This window comes from Pyxicephalus adspersus, chromosome 3 (assembly GCF_032062135.1).
Source record: "Pyxicephalus adspersus chromosome 3, UCB_Pads_2.0, whole genome shotgun sequence".
NCBI classification, from domain to species: domain Eukaryota; kingdom Metazoa; phylum Chordata; class Amphibia; order Anura; family Pyxicephalidae; genus Pyxicephalus; species Pyxicephalus adspersus.
The window spans coordinates 152752606-152774954 of record NC_092860.1 but is presented as its reverse complement, the minus strand read 5'-3'; the positions used below and the strand labels follow the sequence as shown (position 1 = coordinate 152774954).

General features: G+C 40.0%; 1 protein-coding gene across 1 annotated transcript in view; it reads right to left on the bottom strand.

Annotated features, from left to right (window-relative positions):
- Positions 1–20624: 20624 nt before the first annotated feature.
- Positions 20625–22349, bottom strand: part of LOC140327537 (vomeronasal type-2 receptor 26-like) — a 30857-nt gene continuing 29132 nt past the window's right edge. Inside the window, exon 6 of the mRNA XM_072406926.1 lies at positions 20625–21532. Coding sequence (XP_072263027.1) covers positions 20625–21532 — 908 coding nt within the window. The remainder of the gene's footprint in view (positions 21533–22349) is intronic.

Below are 22349 nucleotides of genomic sequence, written 5' to 3'. Positions count from 1 at the left end.
AACTATGCTCCCAAGGCTTTTTCAGGGAGTTTAGCTGTAAGTGATGAACGCAGGGATTGGTGCATAAGAACATACTGTTGCTTGACATGGATTCCACACTGGTACTAGGAATAATTCCCGCATTCCTGCTCGTGTCTACTCCTTTTTTTAAAAAAAAAAATAAATGATAATACATTTTTTGCATATTATTATTAAAAATGCCAAGGTTTGCTATGTACTCTACCTTATGCTTATAATTAGTGTATTGCTTATCACCAGGTTTTTCTTTAAGTAACATATTCATATGGTGAAGTGCCTTAGCCAAGGCTTCTACAGCGTAATAAATTCGTGGGGAGACTCCTTGATTGAGAAGTCCATCTATAGTTGGAATAATTTCATGGTAGCTCTTGACTATTGTACACCTAAATTCCTTCTCTCCCTTGTGTACAGACCAGCACTTCGCAATTGTTAAGAAATATTGAGAACCTGGTGAGTTATTTGTACTATTCATCTTTTCAACGCCATTAAAAAAATGTTTTTTGCCCGGGAGAAATAAAGGGTATAGTTCTACTGCAAAACTTCCATTAAGTCCAATGAATGAAAAAAAGTGTACTGAAGATTTAGAAACCCAAATCGGAGGAAAAATAACAATTTTATCAGAGAAGGCTGCTTCAAATATGAGGAAAATTGTATTAACATAGAAATAAGATCCACATACTACAATAACCTTGGAAGTGAATTTTTTCGTATGCTGAGTAATTTTTATGTGAAGTTGCTCTGACATTTCATCTGAAATTGTGTCAATGCTAAGTGAAAATGTGTGCTCAATACAAATCCCATTAATACTCATGTACTTGGTTAAAATTTCTGTTTCCTTCTCTCCGGCATCATCATTTGTGGTGAGAATTACAACCCACGTCCAGGCAAAATGTTTTAAAATCCTAATTAGAGCCAAATAATTGATGTGGTCATTCTGGACTGTTCGGAAAACATGCGGATAAAGACGCCTGTCAGTAAGAGAATAGTCTGTAGCTCCATAACTGATCTGTAGAAAAGAAGAATTGTAAGATCTATTATACCTGTCACTACCAGGATTATGGCATACCGTACCAGCTATTGGTAGGTATATCAGATAGGTAGATCAAAATTTAGGTTTCTCAAATTTTTTAATTCTGACCCAGAATTGGAAAAACCTTTGATCCAAATTATAATTGACTCTGATTAGAACTACTGGACCACCACTATAAATAAATAAAATTTTTGTTCACTCTGTGTAAATAATTAGTAATGGCAATTAGCACATGTAAACATTGGGCAGTGTATTTTTACACTTTTGGGAGAAAAAACATTGTTTAATTACAGTTGAACATGGCCAATCGCGTTCAAGCAACACAAATAGTAAACAATTGTCAAAATAAAATTTTTCAGCTTTTTTGATGTTTGGTGGCATCTTAGTGGCATCTAATCCCCTATTGTCTCCATGTATCTAGTTCCCATCTGCATTTATTCCACGAATGATTAAACAGCATTTCTCAGGGTTGGTTTCCTGATGGTGAATCAGAGAATCATGCCTAAATAATTTGTTTTGAAATGACTACTTGTAGTGTCCCATCAGAAACCATTGTAAATCACTGACAATGTAGCAGCATAATTGTCACGCCAAAATAGAAAATGACTAACCAAAGACCTCCACAAAAGGACAATCTGATATTATCTATTTGAAATCTGCATATCTGAAACTAATAAAAAATTATTTATGAAAAAACTTAAAAGACTGTATCAGACTTTAGTAATTGGTTTTAAATTTTCTTAAAATAGTCCTTTTAAGCATTTACATATTCATACTACACTTACGCATCTCCAGCACTATGCAAAGCCCATACACATATCACAAATTTTCTTGCAAAAGGATCTCACAATCTAATCTGGGCAGCATGGTGACTCAGTGGTTAGCACTCTGGCCTTTGCAGTGCTAGGTCCCAGGTTTGAATCTCTGCATGGAGTTTACCGATTCTCCCCGTGTTTGTGTGAGTTTCCAATGGGAACTACGGTTTCCTCCCAAACCAACAAAAACGCAGTTAGGTTAATAGGCTGCCCCCAAAAGTTGCCCTTAGATTATAAATAATGATATATGATTATGGAAGGGACATTAGATTGTGAGCTCCTTTGTGGGACAATTAGTGATATGACTATGAACTTTGTAAAGCGCTGTGTGATGTGTCAGCACTATATAAATACTGGATATTATTAATGCCCCTAGTTCTAAGTCATTAACATAATCTAAACTCAATTTTGGAATGAAGCCGAATAACCTACCAGTATAGTTTTGGGTTATGTCAAAATTTTAATCTTGAACCCTAGCCCTAGTGCTTAAAAGGATTTTTTTTCCTTTTTCCTTTTCTAATCCTTTGCATTAGGCTTAAGTGACTTGATAATAATACCATAATATCAACATCAAATGGTTAATTCGAGGTGTAAAGGGGATAAAGCTGACTGATGTGCATGTGATTTATTCCTATATTATTTTTAATTGGCTTGGGGAACACCTATAGGTATATCTGGAAGTTAGAACTGGGACATTTGTATAGTAAAAAATACTTTTACCAAAATCCTTGTGGGGGTCAGGGGAACCAGTGGGAACAAAAGGTGACAAATTAAAAAATGTCCATTTGAGGATCCACTGAAGATAGTATTGTCACAAACATTTCTGCAGGGGTCTGGGGAACATGTCCCAATTAAAAACAATCTAAAAAAGTGTTTCTTCTAAAAACGTATTTTTTGACTATATTTTATCTTTGAATTATGAAAAATGGCCCCTCCCCAACACCAACAATTGTGGTTAAAACACTTATGTTCAGGGACTTTACATTCATTAAAAATGTGGTGACCATATTTTCTACAAAAAAATGTGAATTTTGAACACTTGTAACCAAAACAATCTTAGTTTCATCCATTTCTAGTTACTATACATATATTGGCATGCTAGGATGAGTTTTTTCATTAAGAACCTACCTGTGTATATCCATAAATCCCCAATATTTGGGCCATTGGAATTGTTGTTGCTGAAAAATGATCACCTATAAAGCCCAGCAGTTTGGCTTTTCCTAAACACGAGTAATTAGGAACTGTCTTCTGTGGCCCAGATAAAATTTCTAGAACATTTCTTACAGCCACTCTGGGTTGTAAAATTGAATCAGTGATATGATATCCCAGTGTAATATTGGGTAAAATGTCCAAGTCCTGATTAATATTGTGTATAGCATGACGAAAAACCAAAATATTTACCAATGACCGGAGATCATCACTGTGGAGGCAAAAATATTTATTTTTACAAAATTGTAATGTAATGATACTTTATTGTGACATTTCTATTTAGTATTGCCACCTTTGCTAAGAACACAGTAAAATGCCACCCATGATTGGCTAGTAATATCAGGATTAGAAGAAAACATTCACATATAATTTAATTTTATTGATGACGGGCTTCAGTATATAAGCTAAAAAACCTAAAATTTTCATTTTTTTCAGTTTTTTTATACTTAGGATACCGTATCTGTAGTTGACACTTGGAGGGTGACTTCTGTTTCTTTGTTAGGTGGAGCCTAATTCTAGGAAAATTGTATTTTAATAAGGAGTGCAAGAAATAATTGTTATTATTTATATCATATCTTTAGATACAAATCCTATGAGCTTTATTAGGGTAAAACACGTAAAAGAGTATTCTTGTCTTGAGATGGATTGGTAACTACTAATTAACTCAATAAATGAACTTTTACATATAACCTGGAGTGCAGCTTCATTTGTGAAATGACCTATAGTTTTCAAGATTTGCTCATCATCTTCCTCCTCTTACACCTCTGTCACGTCATCTTCCTCCTTCTCCAGGAACACTGCATTTACTTTCTCATCCACAGCACCCTTTGTTTAGACCTACAAAGTTTCACGGAGTGTACTGTGATATTCAAGAGAACTCTGCAGGCCCAAACGGATACTTGGTTGACCCCACACAAGCTTCAAACAGGAGAGATTATAACTAATCCTGGGTCAATGATTTGGCAGCCTTTCACCCTATTCATCTGAACCTTGTATGGTTCATGTTATGACCTTGATAGTTCAGCATTTTTTAACCAACTACCCAGGCTTACTGCCACTTCTGGATAAGATCAGAAAAGGTTGCTTTCATTTTCTGCCTTGGTGTTACCCAGGCACCACTACCTAAACAAACTACCCAAAAACAATTTGATTTGTGACATCCCTACACATAGGAATTCAACTGTTTAAATGATAATGAAGCCATTCTATCTGCAACAAAAAACATTCATAGTTTATGTGATGAAATATTTGAACATACTATGCTAGGTAGAGCTTGTGTACTTCATTCATGAGGAATAGCTTCAAATTCACTGTGATAAAGCAACCAAAAATATCAATCATAATCAGATAGTCATCTTTGACAATATCCCAGTAATCTGCATGCTGGAACAGACATTCATGGGCCACGGGACAAGGAAGAGGAGAATAAGAAGAAGGAACAGAAAGATCTGGTATCGTTCCAAAGTCAATAATGGCTGAGTAGTACCCAACAAGGCCGGTTTAGCAACCTTGGAAAATTAGGGAAGGACTCCTCTTTCATGGGATTCTGTGAGTGGAGTAAGAGGAAAAGGCTATGTTAGTGACATGTCTCTAGAACTCCGGAGATGGATGAGGAAAAAGCCAAGGGAAACCATTGTGGTGCCTGATCCATATGAACATCGGTCTATATTGGTAAGAAGTATCAGCCACATGAGTGCCTTCATGTTGCCTTGTTTACAAATGTCTTTGAACACATAAAATCAGAAACATTTATTACTAAGTCACCACCCTCCTGCATCCACACTACATGGCCCAAATCATAGAGCTCATTCCAGCAGTGGGAGAGGTCAACATCCAATAGAAAAGTATGCTTATGCATAGGATTTGCTGCTGGCAGCAAAGATTATTTTACTATGACTGCAGCTCTGTTATCTGTCTAGGACATGTAAAAAACAGCAAACCCAATACCACAAACAGGAATGTGGTCTAATAATATTAATTACAAAATTAGTTGTGCAGGCTCACCTAACAACGCATGTGCTCCTGGCATAGATTCCTCCTCATCTTTCAAACCCATTACCCTCTCCTCTTCTTCGTCTACCCCATCCCCCCTACACAAAAAATACATAAACCACATTTTTTTGGAAACACCCCTCCAAAGTCGTTTTGTCTTTATTATGAAACCTGATTGTTGATTAAGGGTGAACTGAAAACCCTGACAACTGAACCTCGGGTAATGTTTAAAACCAACAAAAACACAAACTCACGGTAAGAGAAAGATGTAGAACTCATCACATGTTTTATGAAAAGTTTAAAAGATTGCAAATCATACAGCAGTGTAAAATTGGTTAGCAGCAGGAGGATTTTAATCAAGGATAACAGGCTAAATTGTCCTCGAGACAAAGAGTACAGGCAAGTGTTTTACTACACAAGATACAGTAGCGTAAAACTAACAAACAACAGGATAATTTTACTGATCAAGACTGGGCCCTAGTTTGCTTGAAAAAAAGTATAAAATAATTATGATACTGCAGAGGACACATAAAAGTAAAATTGGCCAGAACAGTGGGGGAAATAGTCATAAGGGGGTATATGCCTAAAATTTATTTTATCAATAGGAATAAGGGAGTACAATGATTACGACTGATATGATGTGAAGTGAGTAAATACAAGCATTTTAAGGTAAATTGCTGCAGAGATACAGACCTCCACAAACAGATAGTAACAGTAACTTCAAATCCAAAAAATGAAAAGGTTTGACTTTGATTATAGACGGGACAACAGTTAAATCTAACAGCTGACCTCAAATCAACAACAAAAAAACAATCACAAATCAAATACTAATTACCCCAATTTCTATCAGTTTGACAGTTTTTTATGCTTTCCCTACAATAGCTCCCAATAAACCACAGGTGCTCTATGCCCCCTTTTTATAGGAAAGGGACTTTTGATTAGGTGAGCCTCCATATTGAATATTCTACGTCTGCTAGTCATATGTAAGGACATTCTCTGTGACACACAGGTTATTTATTTTCTTACATATAACACACTGTATTTTACAGTATGTAGTGACCATACACAGCCTCATGCAGCTCTGGGGTCAGACAACCTGGGACTTTTTTGTTGAAAGTGAAATTAAAAAAATAAAAAAATAAATGAAAATTAGTTAAAGCAAAACTCCTACTAATACAATTTTCCTAATACATGTCATTGAAAAGGTTGCACCTCATTTCATCCATTGTCAGTGTTATCTGCTATTTGCTGCAAGTGTCACCCAAGCCTTCTCCCCCCTCCTAACAGTTCTGCTAGAGTTCATTCCAACATTGTGGACAAGATGCAACTCAAATGCAAATTCAATACTGTAATAGTAAAAAACTGCAAAAATGAATTTTTATGACATGGCACAGTGATACAATTATTTACCATACTAGCAATGATTTTACTGTTTTAATTTATATTTATCCAGATGCTCCATCAATAGAACAGTTTTGGGTGATCTGATACCCATACTTACTTTTCAAAGGCACAGAGACTTTCTAATCATTAATTCCCTGACTATACAGAATATAAACTTGTAAAGCATAGAACATTACAGTGTAAAACAGTATAGTAGTTCAAATTGTTACTTACTCCACAGAATATTCTCGTTTCAGATAATTCCTCGATGGCAATAAATCTGTAGTACCTGAAATGATAGTGAACACTCCTCCTATAATAAAGTCACCATTTTGAAAAAAAACAAATTCATCATTTCCTCCTTTTAACCTAAGGTCACAGACCGGTGTTAAACATTGATTGTTGTGTGTGCAACATGTCATCCAGAGGATGATCCAACAGAGACCGGCTTCATTTGCAGATAGTGCAGCTGTAGATTTAATTTTTTTATACATTAAGAATTAAAAACAAGAAAAAAACAAAATCACCTTGTTAAGAAGAATACACCTTTGTGATTTTGTGATATGAAACTTCAAATGGGTTAGTTGCATCTTCATAGTATGTGGCAGTACTGTTATCTCAGCTCTTCCCACACTTTTTATACTATTTCGCATCATGTATTTCTCATTGAATGTAGCTACGTCAGCCTAAATCTAAGTTTAGCTGGCTGTTTCTAAACCAATTTTTCGAAGTTATAAATGTGCACATTGATAACAGTAAAGATGGAAATTATTTTTAAGGTACTAAAATAAATCAAACAAATCACAACTAACTCCAAGCAGTACTTTCAACAACCTTTATTGCGTAATCCAGATACAGGCTGAGTTCAAACACCAAAGATCAATCCGATAAGAGAGGTACAGAAGGATGAGGCAGAAGGCGTAATCAGGGGCAATCCGACTTCAGGGCAGGCAGATATCATGCAATAGTAATTAATCAGACTGGGTTGCTGTGGGTAATAAGTCTGAGCTGGTAACAAGACACGAGGGAAAACACGGAAATCCAACAGAAGAATGCACCCTAGCACACTGTAACACAGAGGCTATAATGGGCATGGGTGCAATAGACTGGTTCTCATAAATGGGTCTTATTGCGCCACCTGGCACTATTGGATTGTGGAAACATACTGAATATTGAATCCCCTGTGGCTGATTTGGCCGTAGGAAATTCAAACTGAACATGCCCCGCCTGGCGGCAGAGCAGCTGGCTGCCTTGCTCCCGAGGGGTACAGGAGGCATGCATAGAGCGTGCCTCTTACAACAGGACTCCTGGGCCGTGCTGTGCTGTGCACGCCCACAGGAATGCTGAGAGGTTTGCAGCACTGTGCACATCTGCAGGGATGCTGGGGATGCTACTACTGTTCGGCCAGGGCCAGGGCGGATCTCTCCACCAGAGAGAGGAGACACGCTGGGAGCAGAGCAGCTGCAGCCCCAGTCACGCTGCCTGCTGCAGAGGTCTCCTCTATGCTGCCCGCAATCTCCGGGGTCGTCACGGACAAAATACAAAATTAAGTACACCCTTACCACCTCCATAGGAATTAGAAGGGTAAGTAGCAAACAGTAGCTGGTAATCAAGTACACTTTAATAATTGGTCATCAGTGTGTGACCACCCCTATACTGCTAGGGAACTTTGGCAGTTAACTAGTCAGGAGCATTTTGGTTTGTATATACACAATGATAATGAGGAAAGATAACAGCAATGAGCTTAGATGAAGCAATTGTTGTTGCCCATCAATGTAGGAATAGTTATACGGCCATTTCCAAACAATTCAAAATCCACCATTCTACGGTAAAAAAAAAAATATATATATTTTTACAGTGTGTAGTGGAAAACATTCATGACAGTTGCAGGAATAGATATCCCTGGTAATTCACCCCAGGGCAAGACTGTTCAAGACCTTGTAATGCTCATAAATTGCAAAAAAATCCCAAAAGTTACATTTTAGTTTCCGCAAGTACATTTAGAAAAATACTAATCAAGTATGGCTTGTTTGGAAGAGTTGCCAGGAAAAAAACATCTTCTACCTAAACAGATGAGGATGGCAGTATGATTTAGGTTTGCAAAGTTGCACTTGAACAAATTACACAACTTTTGGAACAATGCCCTTCAGACAGATGAGACCAAGGTTGATATATGTGGTTATAATACACAGCACCACATTTGATGAATACCAGACATAGCAAATCAGCACAAATAACTAATACTAACCATCAAGCATAGCAGCCACAAAACCTATGCATCTTGCATTATTTAGAGTGAGATATAAGGTTATCTGTACAACAGCTAATGCTTTGCCATCGTTGGATCATATCCCACCATCCCAAGTACACCACCAAATCCACAACAGAATGACCAAAAGAAAAATGAGTCAACATTTGAACTTGTGCAAGGGTACATAAGCGGGTGTCACTTATGTGCAAAGTGCTGTGAGAAGGTTAATTTCCCCACATGATGGTGCCTGCTAGAGGCCCTCAGAACTATGAAATCGCAAATTATGCTTTGTAATGGTCCCATAATCCAGTTCCAAGGTAGAAAGTTGGAATTCAGATTTTATAACAAAAATTAAAATACATATTTTGGAAGAAAATGCATTAGGACTAGTTTATTTGCCCATTTATTTACGCTTTAGTAACTCCTACTCAGCATGTTGCTGCTGCTGAATCTGAGATGGCTGGTTCAAACAAAGGGAACTGATTGGAGTGGGAGAAATGAGGAATAGCCTGCTAAAAAGATGAATAACTTACATGGCCCTTAAAGGAAAAGGTTGTCCTGGAGGGCATGAAAGGAGATGTTCCCAGATAGTATTTGTTGAAGATCTACATGCTTATCAACATCAAGATCTTTGGTCAATACTATTTTGTGACCCTGTGTTCTACCATCACTATGGTTTGGATGAACACGTAGGGAGCTGGGTTACTATAGTTAGAGGGAGTGGTAGGGGCTCCCAGAAAAGGAAGGTCAGCCCTTTGTTTGAGAAAATTTGCCCAAATTATGTGAAGATGTGCATGTGGCAGAACCAGAGGTGGCAACTCTAGATGTTACTGCTACCCCTAACAGCCAGGCAATGCAGGAGAAGGCAATGCAGGAAGGTGCAGACAATAGATTGTCATAGAGGATTCTATGATCAGGAGGACTGATAGTTTGAATAGTTTGCTGCCCAGATCTCTTCAACTGGTTTGCTGTCTCCCTGATGTCAGGGTTGGGCATGTGGTGGATGGAGTGGACAAATTACTGGGAGGGACTGGGCAGCTGTCTTTAAAAAATTAGGTTTAAAGTTGAAGGAAAGGACCTCCAAAGTTATATTCTCTGGAATATTGGCTGTGCCATGCACAACACAGAAGAGGGACCTCACACAGCTAAATGCATGGCCTAAGTCCTGGTGTTATAAAGAAAGGTGTGGGTTCGTAGAGCACTGGGCTGACTTTTCATTGGAGTACAACCAGTTTGGAAGGCTTTCTGCTATGCTAGGGGAAAGATTTAGGAGAATGGTGGAGGGATATTTAAATTAGGACAGAGAGGGTGGGACAGTTAAATAAAAGGCAGAAAGGTCAGACAATGGTCAGCCACTGGTGAAGGGTTGATTGGGGATAGTTGGGGGGAGGGTATGGATAAATATAAGGAGTTCCCCATGTTACACACAAACATTTGATTGTGCAGTACTAATTGTACTGAAAAACAAAAGGATTTGGCAAACAGTGCTGGTAAATGCAGCAATGGTTTAAAGAGCCTGTTCACCAACGATAGAAGTCTGGCAAACAAAATAGGGGAGTTGGAAGCCTTAATAAATGAAGAGTTGGTATTGCTGAATCTTGGCTTTGTTCTTCACATGACTGGGTTGTAAATATTCTTGATTATATGATCTTTCGTAATGACAGAGTCAAACGAAAAGGTGGTCTGTGAATGTGAAAGAAGAAAATGTTGGTGGAGCAAGCGATGAGGTTGAGACATTAGAGTAGAGTTGAATGTTGGGATGAATAACACTCAACTAATTATTGGAGTCTGCTCTAGGCCCCCCAGTGCTAAGGAAGAAACTACTAGCACAGATTGAAAATGTTTAAATCATGGGAGATTTCAACTACCCGGACATTGTCTAGAGTAATGGCATTACAGGAACACCAAAAGGGAGGAAATTTATGAATTTACTAAAAGATAATTTTATGGTACAGTTTATTGAAGCCCCAACTAGAAATGATACTCTGCTAGACCTAGTTCTTTCTAACAATGCAGAGCCTATAACAAATGTGCAAATAAAAGAGAATCTGGGTAGCGTTGACAATAATATGATTTAATTTGATGTAAGCTATAAAAACATACAAAAGCTGTAAACAGGAAGCAAAAACCGGAAAGAAAAAAACATTCAGTTTTAAGAGAGAAAATTTTCCATTATTAAGGGTGGCTCTCTGTGACTTAGAGTCGGAGACAATATTGTCCTCAAAGAACACAGAACAGAAATGGGAAATTTTCAAGTCTGTTATACACAAGAACACTGAAAAATATATTCCAATGGGTAATAAGATTTTAGAGGCCAAAATTAAAACCTATGTGGCTCATAGCTGATGTTAAAAAAGCTATAAAGAACAGGTAAAGAGCATTCCAAATAAATAAAAATGAAGGATTACCTTCATCACTTGAAAACTATAAAGAACATAACAAAAGATGTAAAAGGGAGATACAATGTGCAAAATTTCAAAATGAAAGACGGATTTCAAAGGAAAGTAAGGCAAACCCCCACATTTTTGTTAAATATATTAACCCCACAGATGGTTAATATATAGTACCCCACAGATGGTTAATATGTAAGTTAGGGTCAATAGGCTTAGAAAAGCCAATCTGTAAATGGATAGAGAACTGGCTTAAAGATCACTTCCAGAGAGTTGTAATTAATGATTCATACTCTGAAAGATCTAAGGTTATTAGTGGTGTACCCCAGGGTTCAGTGTTTGGGGCCTTTACTGTTTAACATCTTTATAAATTATATAGAGTTTGGGATTAAAAGTACCATTTCTGTGTTTGCAGATGACACCAAACTATGTAATGGAATTAGGTCCATACAGGATGTCATCACAGCTGTTCTGCATCTTTATGTTTACTATTTGCTTTATGTTCTTTGTACTGTTCATATTTTACTCATATTTACTATTTGGCACGTTTTGCTTGTTTTTTCGATACTTTATCGAAAAGAAAAAAATAGCAAAATAGTTTTGTCAAAAAAATTGGATGTGTATAATGTATATGTATACATGGGGCATACTTTTATACTTATGTGGGTAAATCATTATTATTATGAAATTTAGGAGCATATTATTATAACTGCTATGATGACTTATGGAAGTAGATTATTATTTTTATTACTATTAATATTAGGTATGGGGACAGATAATCATATTAAAGTCAAGATGCAGTTTATTATGATGAAGACACATAGAGATAAGGTATTATAAATACGTTTTGGGGCACATCCTGTATAAAACTGTATACAATGTAATGATGCCCAATAGATAAGCATTAGTGCTTCATTCAAACACTACCTACATCCACTACCTATCTTCATTTCCTCTTTTAAATATTTAATATGTTAAAATGATCGTTTCACATCCATCAAGGACACTTTGATGTAATGCAAGACTTATAGCTAAATTGATGACTGCAAGCTGCCCAGACCTTGATGCAGCAAAACAACCTTAAAGTTCTTCTTTTGAAATACCATAATTAGCTAGGAGGCCACAAAGTGGCACAATGACATAGTGTGGAGGTGGCAGCAGCATCAGGAGGCCACAGAGTGGCACAATGACATAGTCTGGAGTTGGCGGCAGCATCAGGAGGCCACAGAGTGGCACAATGACAGAGTGTGGAGGTGGCGGCAGCAGCAGCATTAGGCAGAGACCAGAGAGTGGCACAATGACAGAGTCTGGAGGTGGCGGCAGCATGAGTAGGCCAAAATGACAGAGTGTTGAGTGGCAACAGCATGAGGAGGCCACAAAGTGGCACAATGACATAGTGTGGAGGTGGCAGCAGCATCAGGAGACCACAGAGTGGCACAATGACATAGTGTGGAGGTGGCGGCAGCACCAGGAGGCCACAAAGTGGCACAATGACAGAGCGTAGAGGTGACGGCTGCAGCAGCAGGATCAGGCGGAGGCCACAGAGTGGCACAATGACAGAGTTTGGAGGTGGCAGCAGAATCAGGAGGCCACAGAGTGGCACAATGACTGAGTGTGGAGGTGGCAGCAGCATGAGGAAGCCACAGAGTGGCACAATTACAGAGTGTGGAGTTGGCGACAGCATCAGGAGGCTACAACGTGGCACAATGACAGAGTCCAGAGGTGGCAGCAGCATCAGGCGGAGACCACAGAGTGGCACAAAGACAGAGTGTGGAGGTGGCAGCAGAATCAGGAGGCCACAGAGTGGTACAATGACCGAGTGTGGAGGTGGTAGCAGCACGAGGAAGCCACAGAGTGGCACAATGACCGATCGTGCCGAGTTGGCAACAGCATCAGCAGGCACAATGACAGAGTCTAGAGGTGGCGGCAGCAGCAGCATCAGAAGGAGGCCACATAGTGGCACAATGACAGAGTCTGCAGGTGGCGGCTGCAGCAGCTTTAGGAGAAGGCCACAGAGTGGCACAATGACAGAGACCGGAGGTGGCGGCAGCAGCATCAGGAGGATACCACAGAGTGGCAAGGTGACATAGTGTGTAGATGGCTTGGCTGACATCAAAGTTACACATGGGAGTACTCCTATCTGCTTAGATCATCAAGAAATCGTTGATGACCTTTCTCTGTTCGTATAGTCGGTCCAACATATGGGGGTTGGAATTCCAACGGGTGGAAACGTTGCATTTCAGCCTATGTTGGGGTATGCCGTTTTGCCGCTGCAGCTCAAGGAAGGTGAAGTGGCTGAAGTGCATGCAAAGTTTCCTGGCCATTTTTATGGTGTCTTGCAGATGGATGGAAGACTTCAGGAACCGCTTGACAACCAGATTAAACAGCAGGGCGCATGGCTCAGCCTTCCTTGACGCAACCCCGACACCATGTTCTTCCCGTTGTTGGTCACCATGGTTCCGATTTTGAGTTGTCGCGGAGAAAGCCAGGATTCGATTTCTTGATGAATCACACAGAGCAGTTCCTTCCTTGTGGCACTCTGTTCGCCCAGGCAAACAAGGTGCACAACAGAGTGACACCGCTGAGCCCTGCACATGTGGCATGCTGGAGGAGCATTGAGAATTGTCCCTGCAGTGGAGGCTGAGGACACAGTGGAGGATGAGGAGGCAGAGGCGGACTTTGTCGCAGGACCAGTGGCGTGAGAACGCAGAGGCAGAAGCGGTGTCACCTAGCCAAGTTGCGGGTGTGGCTGTGCTGAAACCAAATTCACCCAGTGGGCCGTAAAGGACATGTATTGTACCTGACTGTAGTTACAGCTTCATACGTCGGCGCTGCCAAATACCTTGGCAAACACCGACAGGCTCAATTACTGGCCCACCTTCTGTTCTACATATTTGTGCAGGGCTGGTACTGCCTTTATCTCAAAGAAATGACCGCTTGGGACTCTCCACCTCGGCTCAGCCATCAGTTCTCTGAAAGGTGCAGAGTCCACCACTTGGAAAGGGAGGGACTTCAGCACCAGCAACTTGGACAGGAGCACATTCAGCTTCTGCGCTGTTGGATGAGTGCACGCATACTGTTGTCTCTTGGCAATCGCTTTGGTGATCCATTGCTGACAAAATGACTGACAAGGAGTAGGAGGAAGGGGGGCAGGAGCGTCTGGACCAGCAGAAGGTGTAAATGACATACAGCTCCCTTCGTCTGAGGTGGTAGAGCCTTGACTGCCTGAAAACCATTGCATGCCACTGGGTGATGCAGCGGTTGCTGCGGCAGGCTAGACCACCACATCGGAGCCACAGTTCTCCCAGGCCACTTTATGGTGATGCTGCATATGTTGACGCAGGGCCGTGGTGCCAACATTGGCACCCTGGCCATGCTTCACCTTCTGCCCACATATTCTACATATGGCCATGTTAACCTCCTCCAGCGGCTTAACAAAAACTACCACACCGTGATTTTTCCTCCAACACTCCACACTGACTGACTGCTACCGCCGCTGCCTCAGTGAACTCCTGCCCCACTACTTCCTGGGCAGGTAGGCTCCTGCAAAGCAGGTGGTCTACCCTGGGCAAGTTTGGCTCCTGATCTCCTACTGCTGCCACCCTGCTGACTCCAAGCCATGCTACCACCTTGCTGGCTCAGCCGCTGCCTCACGAGCAATCTGCCACCCTCTTCTCCTGATGATGATGAAGCCCCTTCTTCACCCGGCTCCCAAGTGTGATCGGTTTCATCATCATCGAGCAGTGTCTGCACGCCACTGATGTCATCCTCAACAGTCTCTGGGTCAGGAGCCTGACCGCTCGCAACACCACCTCCCACGCCACTCTCCTCATAGCGGAGTACTCTCCTGTATAGCGGAGCTGAGCCCACAGCATACAATATTTCTGTGGCTGATGGAACAGCAAAGGACAGAGGCAGGTTGAGGACAGGTAAGGGCACAGGGCCTGCTCCCGGCCATGCCAACTATGGGTTGTGTCTGATGAACCAACCGACTGTTGGCTGGGAGTGTCTGGTGTCACTTGAAGTGGATGACCGAGTTAACCAATCAAGAATAGCTGGGTTGCTGGTCAAGACACGACCGCTAGATGACACCAGGAGCTCAGGCCTCTCTCTGCGGCTCCTTCTGACACGCCCCCTTACTCTGCTGCGACCTCTGCCTGCGCCAGAAACATTTAGGCCTCTGCCACTCCTCTGTGCATGGCCTGCCACTTTCTGTCTGACATACTTTTACTTGAACTAAATAAATGAAAAGCAAATTTAAACACACCTAAAAGCAACGACTATATTTTTATTTTTGTACAGAAGTAGGCCACTGAACGCTTTCACCACAAATAACTGCAACAGTGAAGTGCGTATATATTTTTATTTTTGTTCAGAAATAGACCAATAAAGGCTTTCACCACAAATAACTGCAACAGTGAACTGCGTATATATTTTTCTTTTTGTACTGAAATACGCCACTAAACGATTCTACCTGCAGAAGTGAAATGCGTATAAATTTTTATTTTTCCACAGATATAAGCCAAGGCTTTTCAACATAGCAATTGCACCCCAATAACAAGAACAAATTACTGGAATGACAGAGCTGTATAATGGCTATTTGGATCCCCAAATAACCTTTCCCTGCACTTGTAAATCACTTTTCTAGCACTGCCCCTAGCGCCTTCTGAAATCTCTCACTGCACTAAGATGTTGTGAAATGATTCCCCCCTATCCTTTCCCTGCACTTATAAATCGTTTTTTCAGTTTTTTTTTTTTACAATGAGATTTTTTTCTATCACACTGCCTAGCGCCTGCAGACGTCTCTGCCTGCACTTAGAGTGCTGTAAAATATCTTAATCCAAGATGGCTACGGCTATTTATAGGGCTGTGACATCACAGGGCTGGCTGGCTGCTGATTGGCTGCATGCATGGCATTGTCTCTGTTGTCTCGGGGACAACTCAAAATCGGAACATTACATCATTTTATAAAAAATCATTTCATAAAAAATTGCCATTTGTTATAATGAAGCGTTAGGAAATTTGCATTCGTTGTGAATCTAATTTTTCCTGAAATTCAGATCAAATTCCACTTCATCAGCTTCGATTCGTTCATCTCTAACCATAGTTATAAAACAACAATATATATAAAAACAACAATGTAATTTATAAAAAAAAAAAAAAAAACTATCCAAATTTTTTTCACTGAAATTTTCCAATCAAGGGTGCAATATTATTGATAAATAATAATATAACTTAAATGCAGATTTTAGAAAAAAAAATATTTACATTTTTAGTAGACATCCCGGACAGCAGGGTGCTGCACAAAGTCCAACATCACACTCAGGACAGTAGAACCTGGTTTCCTTGCGTTTCTTCTTTCCTTTGTCATCGGTCTTTGAGCAGCAAACCACGCACATCCTTGTAGGTGCGGCCTTTTTCGGGGTTGGTGGGATGTGTTTAACGAATGGACGACCGGTCAGGAGTTCTGGGTTGACAACGGTGGAAGCACGACGTCCAGGTCTATTCATAGCCACTGATGGTGTTTGGTGGTTCTTGGCTATGGATTCAGAAACTTGCAAAATGAAGTGTGAATGATTCACAGGACTCTGACTATTTTTTTTTTGTACAGTATGTGGGCATTCCGTAGGCACTGCTCAACTAAATGCCTGAAAATCTTCTTGTAGTACTTCCTTTGCTGTTTCCTCATTGCTGGGTAAAATGTCATGGCTTGGTCAGCTCTGCCGACACCTCCCATGGTGTTGTTGTAGTCAATCACCACCTGTGGCTTCATCACGCTTTACCGCGTTTTGTGTGAAACAGAACGGTGGAGGCATCATGGACATTACTCATCAGGCACACATCTTTCTTGTCACGCCATCTCAGGGCCATCATCTTGCCTTTCTGCCAGGCAACAATTTCTCCTGTCTTCAGCTTCCCTTTTGCAAACAGTGCTGGCAGGTTGCGCCGGTTAGCCCTAACGGTTCCATACGCATCTGCTGACCTAGCAATGGCTTAATGAGGGATAGCACTGAAGATGTTGCCAATCCATATTGGCTGTATTTGGGGTTGAATTGTGTCCCTTTTCCAGTGTACAGTACTGTATTCCAAATGTAGCCAAATGAGGATTCGCACAGCATATAGGTCTTCACGCCAAATCGTGCCCTCCTTGACGCAATGTACTGCACCCAGCTGAGCCTCCCCTTGTAAGCCATTAGACTTTCGTCTGCTGACATCTGTTTCTGGACTATAGGTTTGCTGGAAATTTTCTTGTTGTCCAGCGTACCTGCATAAAATAAAAAAAAATGTATTTTAGGATATGTTCTTTTATAGTATGGCGAAGGTTGCAAGTAATATGTTAGCAAACACAGAGCAGCATATATGTTTGCATAAAAAAAAAAATAGCAAAAGATTTTAAAATGTTAGCAAACACAGAGCAGCATACATGTTTGCATAAAGGAATTAGCAAAAAAATTGAAAAATTTCAAAAAGTTAGCAAACAGAGCAGAACATATGTTGGCATAAAAAAATTTAAAAAGTTACCAAACACAGAGGAGGACACATGTTTGCATAAAAAAAAATTAGCAACAAATTACAAAAAGTTAACAAACACAGAGCGGCTTACCTGTTTGTCTCTGCAGCAATTTTTTCGATAACTTCATCAGTCAAAAACAACTTCAGGTATGCCAGGGGGTCTTCGCATTCAGTCTTAATTTTCATCCCCGGTGTGGCGGTGAAAAGAAATCTTGGCGGTGCTGCCTGTCCCACATCAAGGTCAATAGGACATCATGTGCGCACAGCACTGACCTCAAATTTCCTGGTGAATCACTATCGCTCGATTCCACAAGGGAACATTATTTCTTCTTCTGAAATGCCATTATTAGTTTAATAATTTCCTGTACAATTACTTGTGATTTGTGTCCTAGTGATGTGTTGAATCAAAATTGCCCTTTTAGTATATGTAGGATTTTTTGTTTTCATGATGACAAAATGCATTTATAAGCTAAATTTCCCCATTTGGATAACAGATGAAACTTCGTTTTAAATCATTATAGCTTTATAAACTCTTTTTTTATTATAGTTTTATAAACTTTATAGCTGCCAGAATTACTGAGCTGCCAGATTCCACAGCCTGGACTTATATCTGAGCTGCACAGGAAGAAGATTGTGATTGGCTGCATGTCTAAAGAGAGAACTCCGCCCACAGGAAGTGAAAAACGGTTTGAGGAAAAGTATGAAATGAGAGAATGAGGTGGAGGAAAACTTATAAAGTGAAAGGCAAGGGTATGAGGGGACCGGATAAAGTAAGATAAATAGGTATGAGGTATGTCAGTGTGAAGGAGGGTAAAAGGCCTACATATATGGCTGTGGGTGCTGTGTGCTCTATGTGGAAGTTCTGCTGGTGAGGACTCCTCATCTGTGTAAGTAAGACCAGTGACTGAGAGATTGTGTACAGCCCCAAATTGGATTTTCAATTTTTTGTTTGTTTACTTTCTTTGTGTATAACAAATATTACTTTTAGGAGTTTAAATGCTCCAACCAACACCCAGGGCCCTAACACAAGCTTCGCTGGGTCTTGTAGCACCGCTGGCTAGTCAGGTTAGACAGTACATTGTATTCTTTGTCAAATATTAATAATTTGTTGTGCATTGTTGGTGATTTTTAAGACCCGGTGTGTCTGAGGCATAGCATTGTAAAGGTGGTATTGAAAGAAGATACCACCCTTGCTACATATATACCTTTGAGAATTAGTGATTTATAGTTGCCTATTACTACTCACTTTCCCTTTCAGGGCCTGTAGCAGCACGTCATTGTCACATACATACGTAATATCCAACACAATAAAGGGTGTAAGCCCGAATACCTGTTTCTGATTGGTGTTATAATAAGCCTTGTTTTTATGTCACCATAACAGTAAATCAATTCAGAGACAGTGACATCTCCAAGAAAACTTGTAATATGTTCTTTGTCGTGCAATGGAGTATATTTAAACATTACTTGAATCATTTCCAGTTGGGGAAACGGAGTGGCAAAATCACAAGTCCTTAGGCATTCCTACATCTGGGTGTTAGTACTGTAATAGTTGGTATAGAGAAGTTGTGATATCCTAATATATCTTCCTGTAGAGTCCATTGCATACTTTCCTATGGCATGTTGGAGCAGGTTGTTTATTCAATGTTTTCACAGCTACAAAGCTAGAATAAAGAGTCATTGGGAATGTCCTTGAAGGTGAAGTGGTGGATGTGGTGTCTGATAGGTATGATATTGATAGTTATACCATTAAAAGAGTTACCCTTATCTCTAGTATCTAAGTCTAAGTATAAAATCCAGGGTTGTATGTCGCTTTCTGTCTTGTTAACATTAGTAAGCAGAGAACAATAAATCAGGGGCATAGAGGACAATACAAACCCATATGTTTAACCTCCCTGGTTTTATGATTAATCCTCGCACCTCCAACATTTATACGCCAGGATGTGAGGCCAGGGGACACAGATGGTGGGCATCACCAATGTGACACAGATGCTGGATGGGTATTGCCAAGTGGACACAGATGCTGGGCCAGCATCACTGGAGGATGCCGCAGGCTCGTGAGGACCAGGTAAGCCCTAAATTGCACCCCGAGTGTGACTCGGGGTTACCACTTTTGCTAATGAAATTTCACCCCGAGCAGCACTCGGAAGGTTAAACCTTTCCTACTCTATTCAATGTTGGACAAATAATTCAATGTCTGTGTAGCCATTTTATTCATTGTATGAAGGCTACTAGTGTGTAGTGACACTACCTCTGAGGTAATAAGAAGTCAGGGAACATAATACCTGTGGGATCAGGGTGTATTCTCTAAAAACTGCCAGTGCCTCCACTCAAATGGGTCTTGTGGGTAAACAAGTGCACTCCCAATTTGAAAAATATGCAATAGACAACAATCCACTTTGCATTGTTAGAAAGTCCATGTATTGAAAGCAGAAACAGATATCCCCCATCAGTGATAACAAATTTGTTCAAAAGGAGCATAAACACAGTGGACCTGGTTTATTAAAGCTCTCAAAAGTCAAAGAAGATACACAAATTTCATCAGTAAACTGGTGTGATCCATCACACCTGGAATTTCCTAAAAGAAATTTGTTAGCAAATGATTTCAATCCTGGACCAGATCCATTCCAGGTTGCTGGATCACCAAGGTTCACTGATGAAATTGTATCTTCTCTTGTCCTGGAGACCTTTAGTAAATCAGGCCCATTGCATAGTCCTTAGATCATGTCTCAGTGACGGGAATACTGTATAAACGCACAGTCTATTTTCCTCCACATGGACCGCATGCATCCATGACTGTGTCCTCTCTCCTTATCCAGGGCTATCCAGAAATCACACCTCCTATTGACCTCATCACTGACTTCTAAAGGCACAGCAGCCATATTTAAAGATGGCAAAACAAATTACAGATCAATAAATATGGAAATAAATAGGCAGAGTATTCATTGTACTACAGATCTAAAAGTGGTGTAGGTGTGTATTTATTTTTAATTTTTTTAAACGTACATAATTCAAAAGTAAAGAATTTATTTTATTCTATTTCCAAGTAAACATGTTTTTGTATTAAGGTCTGGTCTAAACAGAATTAGATAACATTTTGGAAAAAATATACAGCTTAGAATTCCAGAACTTGATGCCATAATTGCAAATATCTCCACAGCCACCATATATCTTCCTTTAGTGCTCAGATAGGCCGGGATCATGGCAATCCACACACTGCAGAACACCAGCATGCTGAACGTAATGTACTTGGCCTCATTAAAACTGTCCGGTAATGTCCTGGCTAAAAAAGCTGTAATGAAACTCACAGCTGCCAGAAGCCCCATATATCCCAGGACAGAGTAGAAACCAAAAACTGAACCCTCATTACACTGAATGATGATCTTTCCCTGATAGGAATGAGTGTCCTCATCATGGAAGGGAGGAGAAATAGACAACCAAGTGATACAGATTATTACTTGAATAGATGTACACACACACATTACACAATTGGGAAGTGTAACACCAATACATTTTTTCCAGGAATTTCCAGGTCTGGTGGCTTTAAAAGCAATGCACACCATGATACTTTTAGCAAGCAGAGAGGAGACAGCTACCGAGAAGATGACACCAAAAGATGTAACACGCAGCATGCAGGTTATATCTACTGGACGGCCAAGGAACAAGAAGACACAGAGGAAGCTCAGCATGATGGAGGCCAGGAGAACATAGCTGAGGTTACGGTTATTAGCTTTAACAATGGGGGTGTCCTGGTAACAAACAAATATTCCCAATATTATACCAGTCAGAAGACAACATAGAATAGAGAGCGATGTACATGCTGCAGCAATTGTATCATCCTTGTAGGAGAGAAATTCCATCAGTTTTGGAACACACTGGTCTTTCTTCGCATTTGCCCATTCTTCATCGGGACATTTCATGCAGTTTTCACTATCTGATATTTTGAAAGAGTAACACAATGGAATTTTTAAGGTGTTTGTAAAATGATTTGTTTTATACAATCTGAATTTTTTCAAATTAGTTTGTTTACTTGTTTATTCCCAACTGTCAGCTTTATTGTAGCGAACACAACAATCAATTTAACACACTTAAAATTTGAAACTCCCAACCATCCCATCCTCCCTTTGTGTATCCCACTGTTGGATCTGCTATAGGTTTTTTTCTTCATTTAATTGCAACTATCCCTTAAAATCTTTACACTTTCATTCATTACCAAATTGAGCTTAGGAAATAACAATTTGTAGAGTATATATATACTTGCAGCATAGAAAGAAATGGAAATACACAAATAACTATCAAGTAGGAGGAAATAGTAATGGATTCCCTTATTAGCCTAACTAGCCCTCTTCCGAGATGGAGATTAGTAAGCGTTCGTCCTTCTTCATGTACATACAAGGCCTTCTTCCCTCAACAGAAAAGAGAGAAGGTCTCCTTATAGAACCTGTCATTTCAATGGTAAAATCATGAAGCCCCTAGCTGACCCTGCAAAACAGGGGAATTAAAATAGACTCACATTAGTACCATTTACACATTCCTCAAATGGATTAAAATAGAAATAGTAATCACCTGTTAAATAATTACATTATTTTACATATTGGTTATTTTGTCTAAACATTTTCTGCATTGAAATTACCTTTACAACAAAAATGAACCTCATTAATGCAATAAAAATCTAATTATACGTTACATGCTATACTCCTTTTGTAAATCAATCCTATTGGCTGTGTGGGGAAAACACTCACTTACCAAGT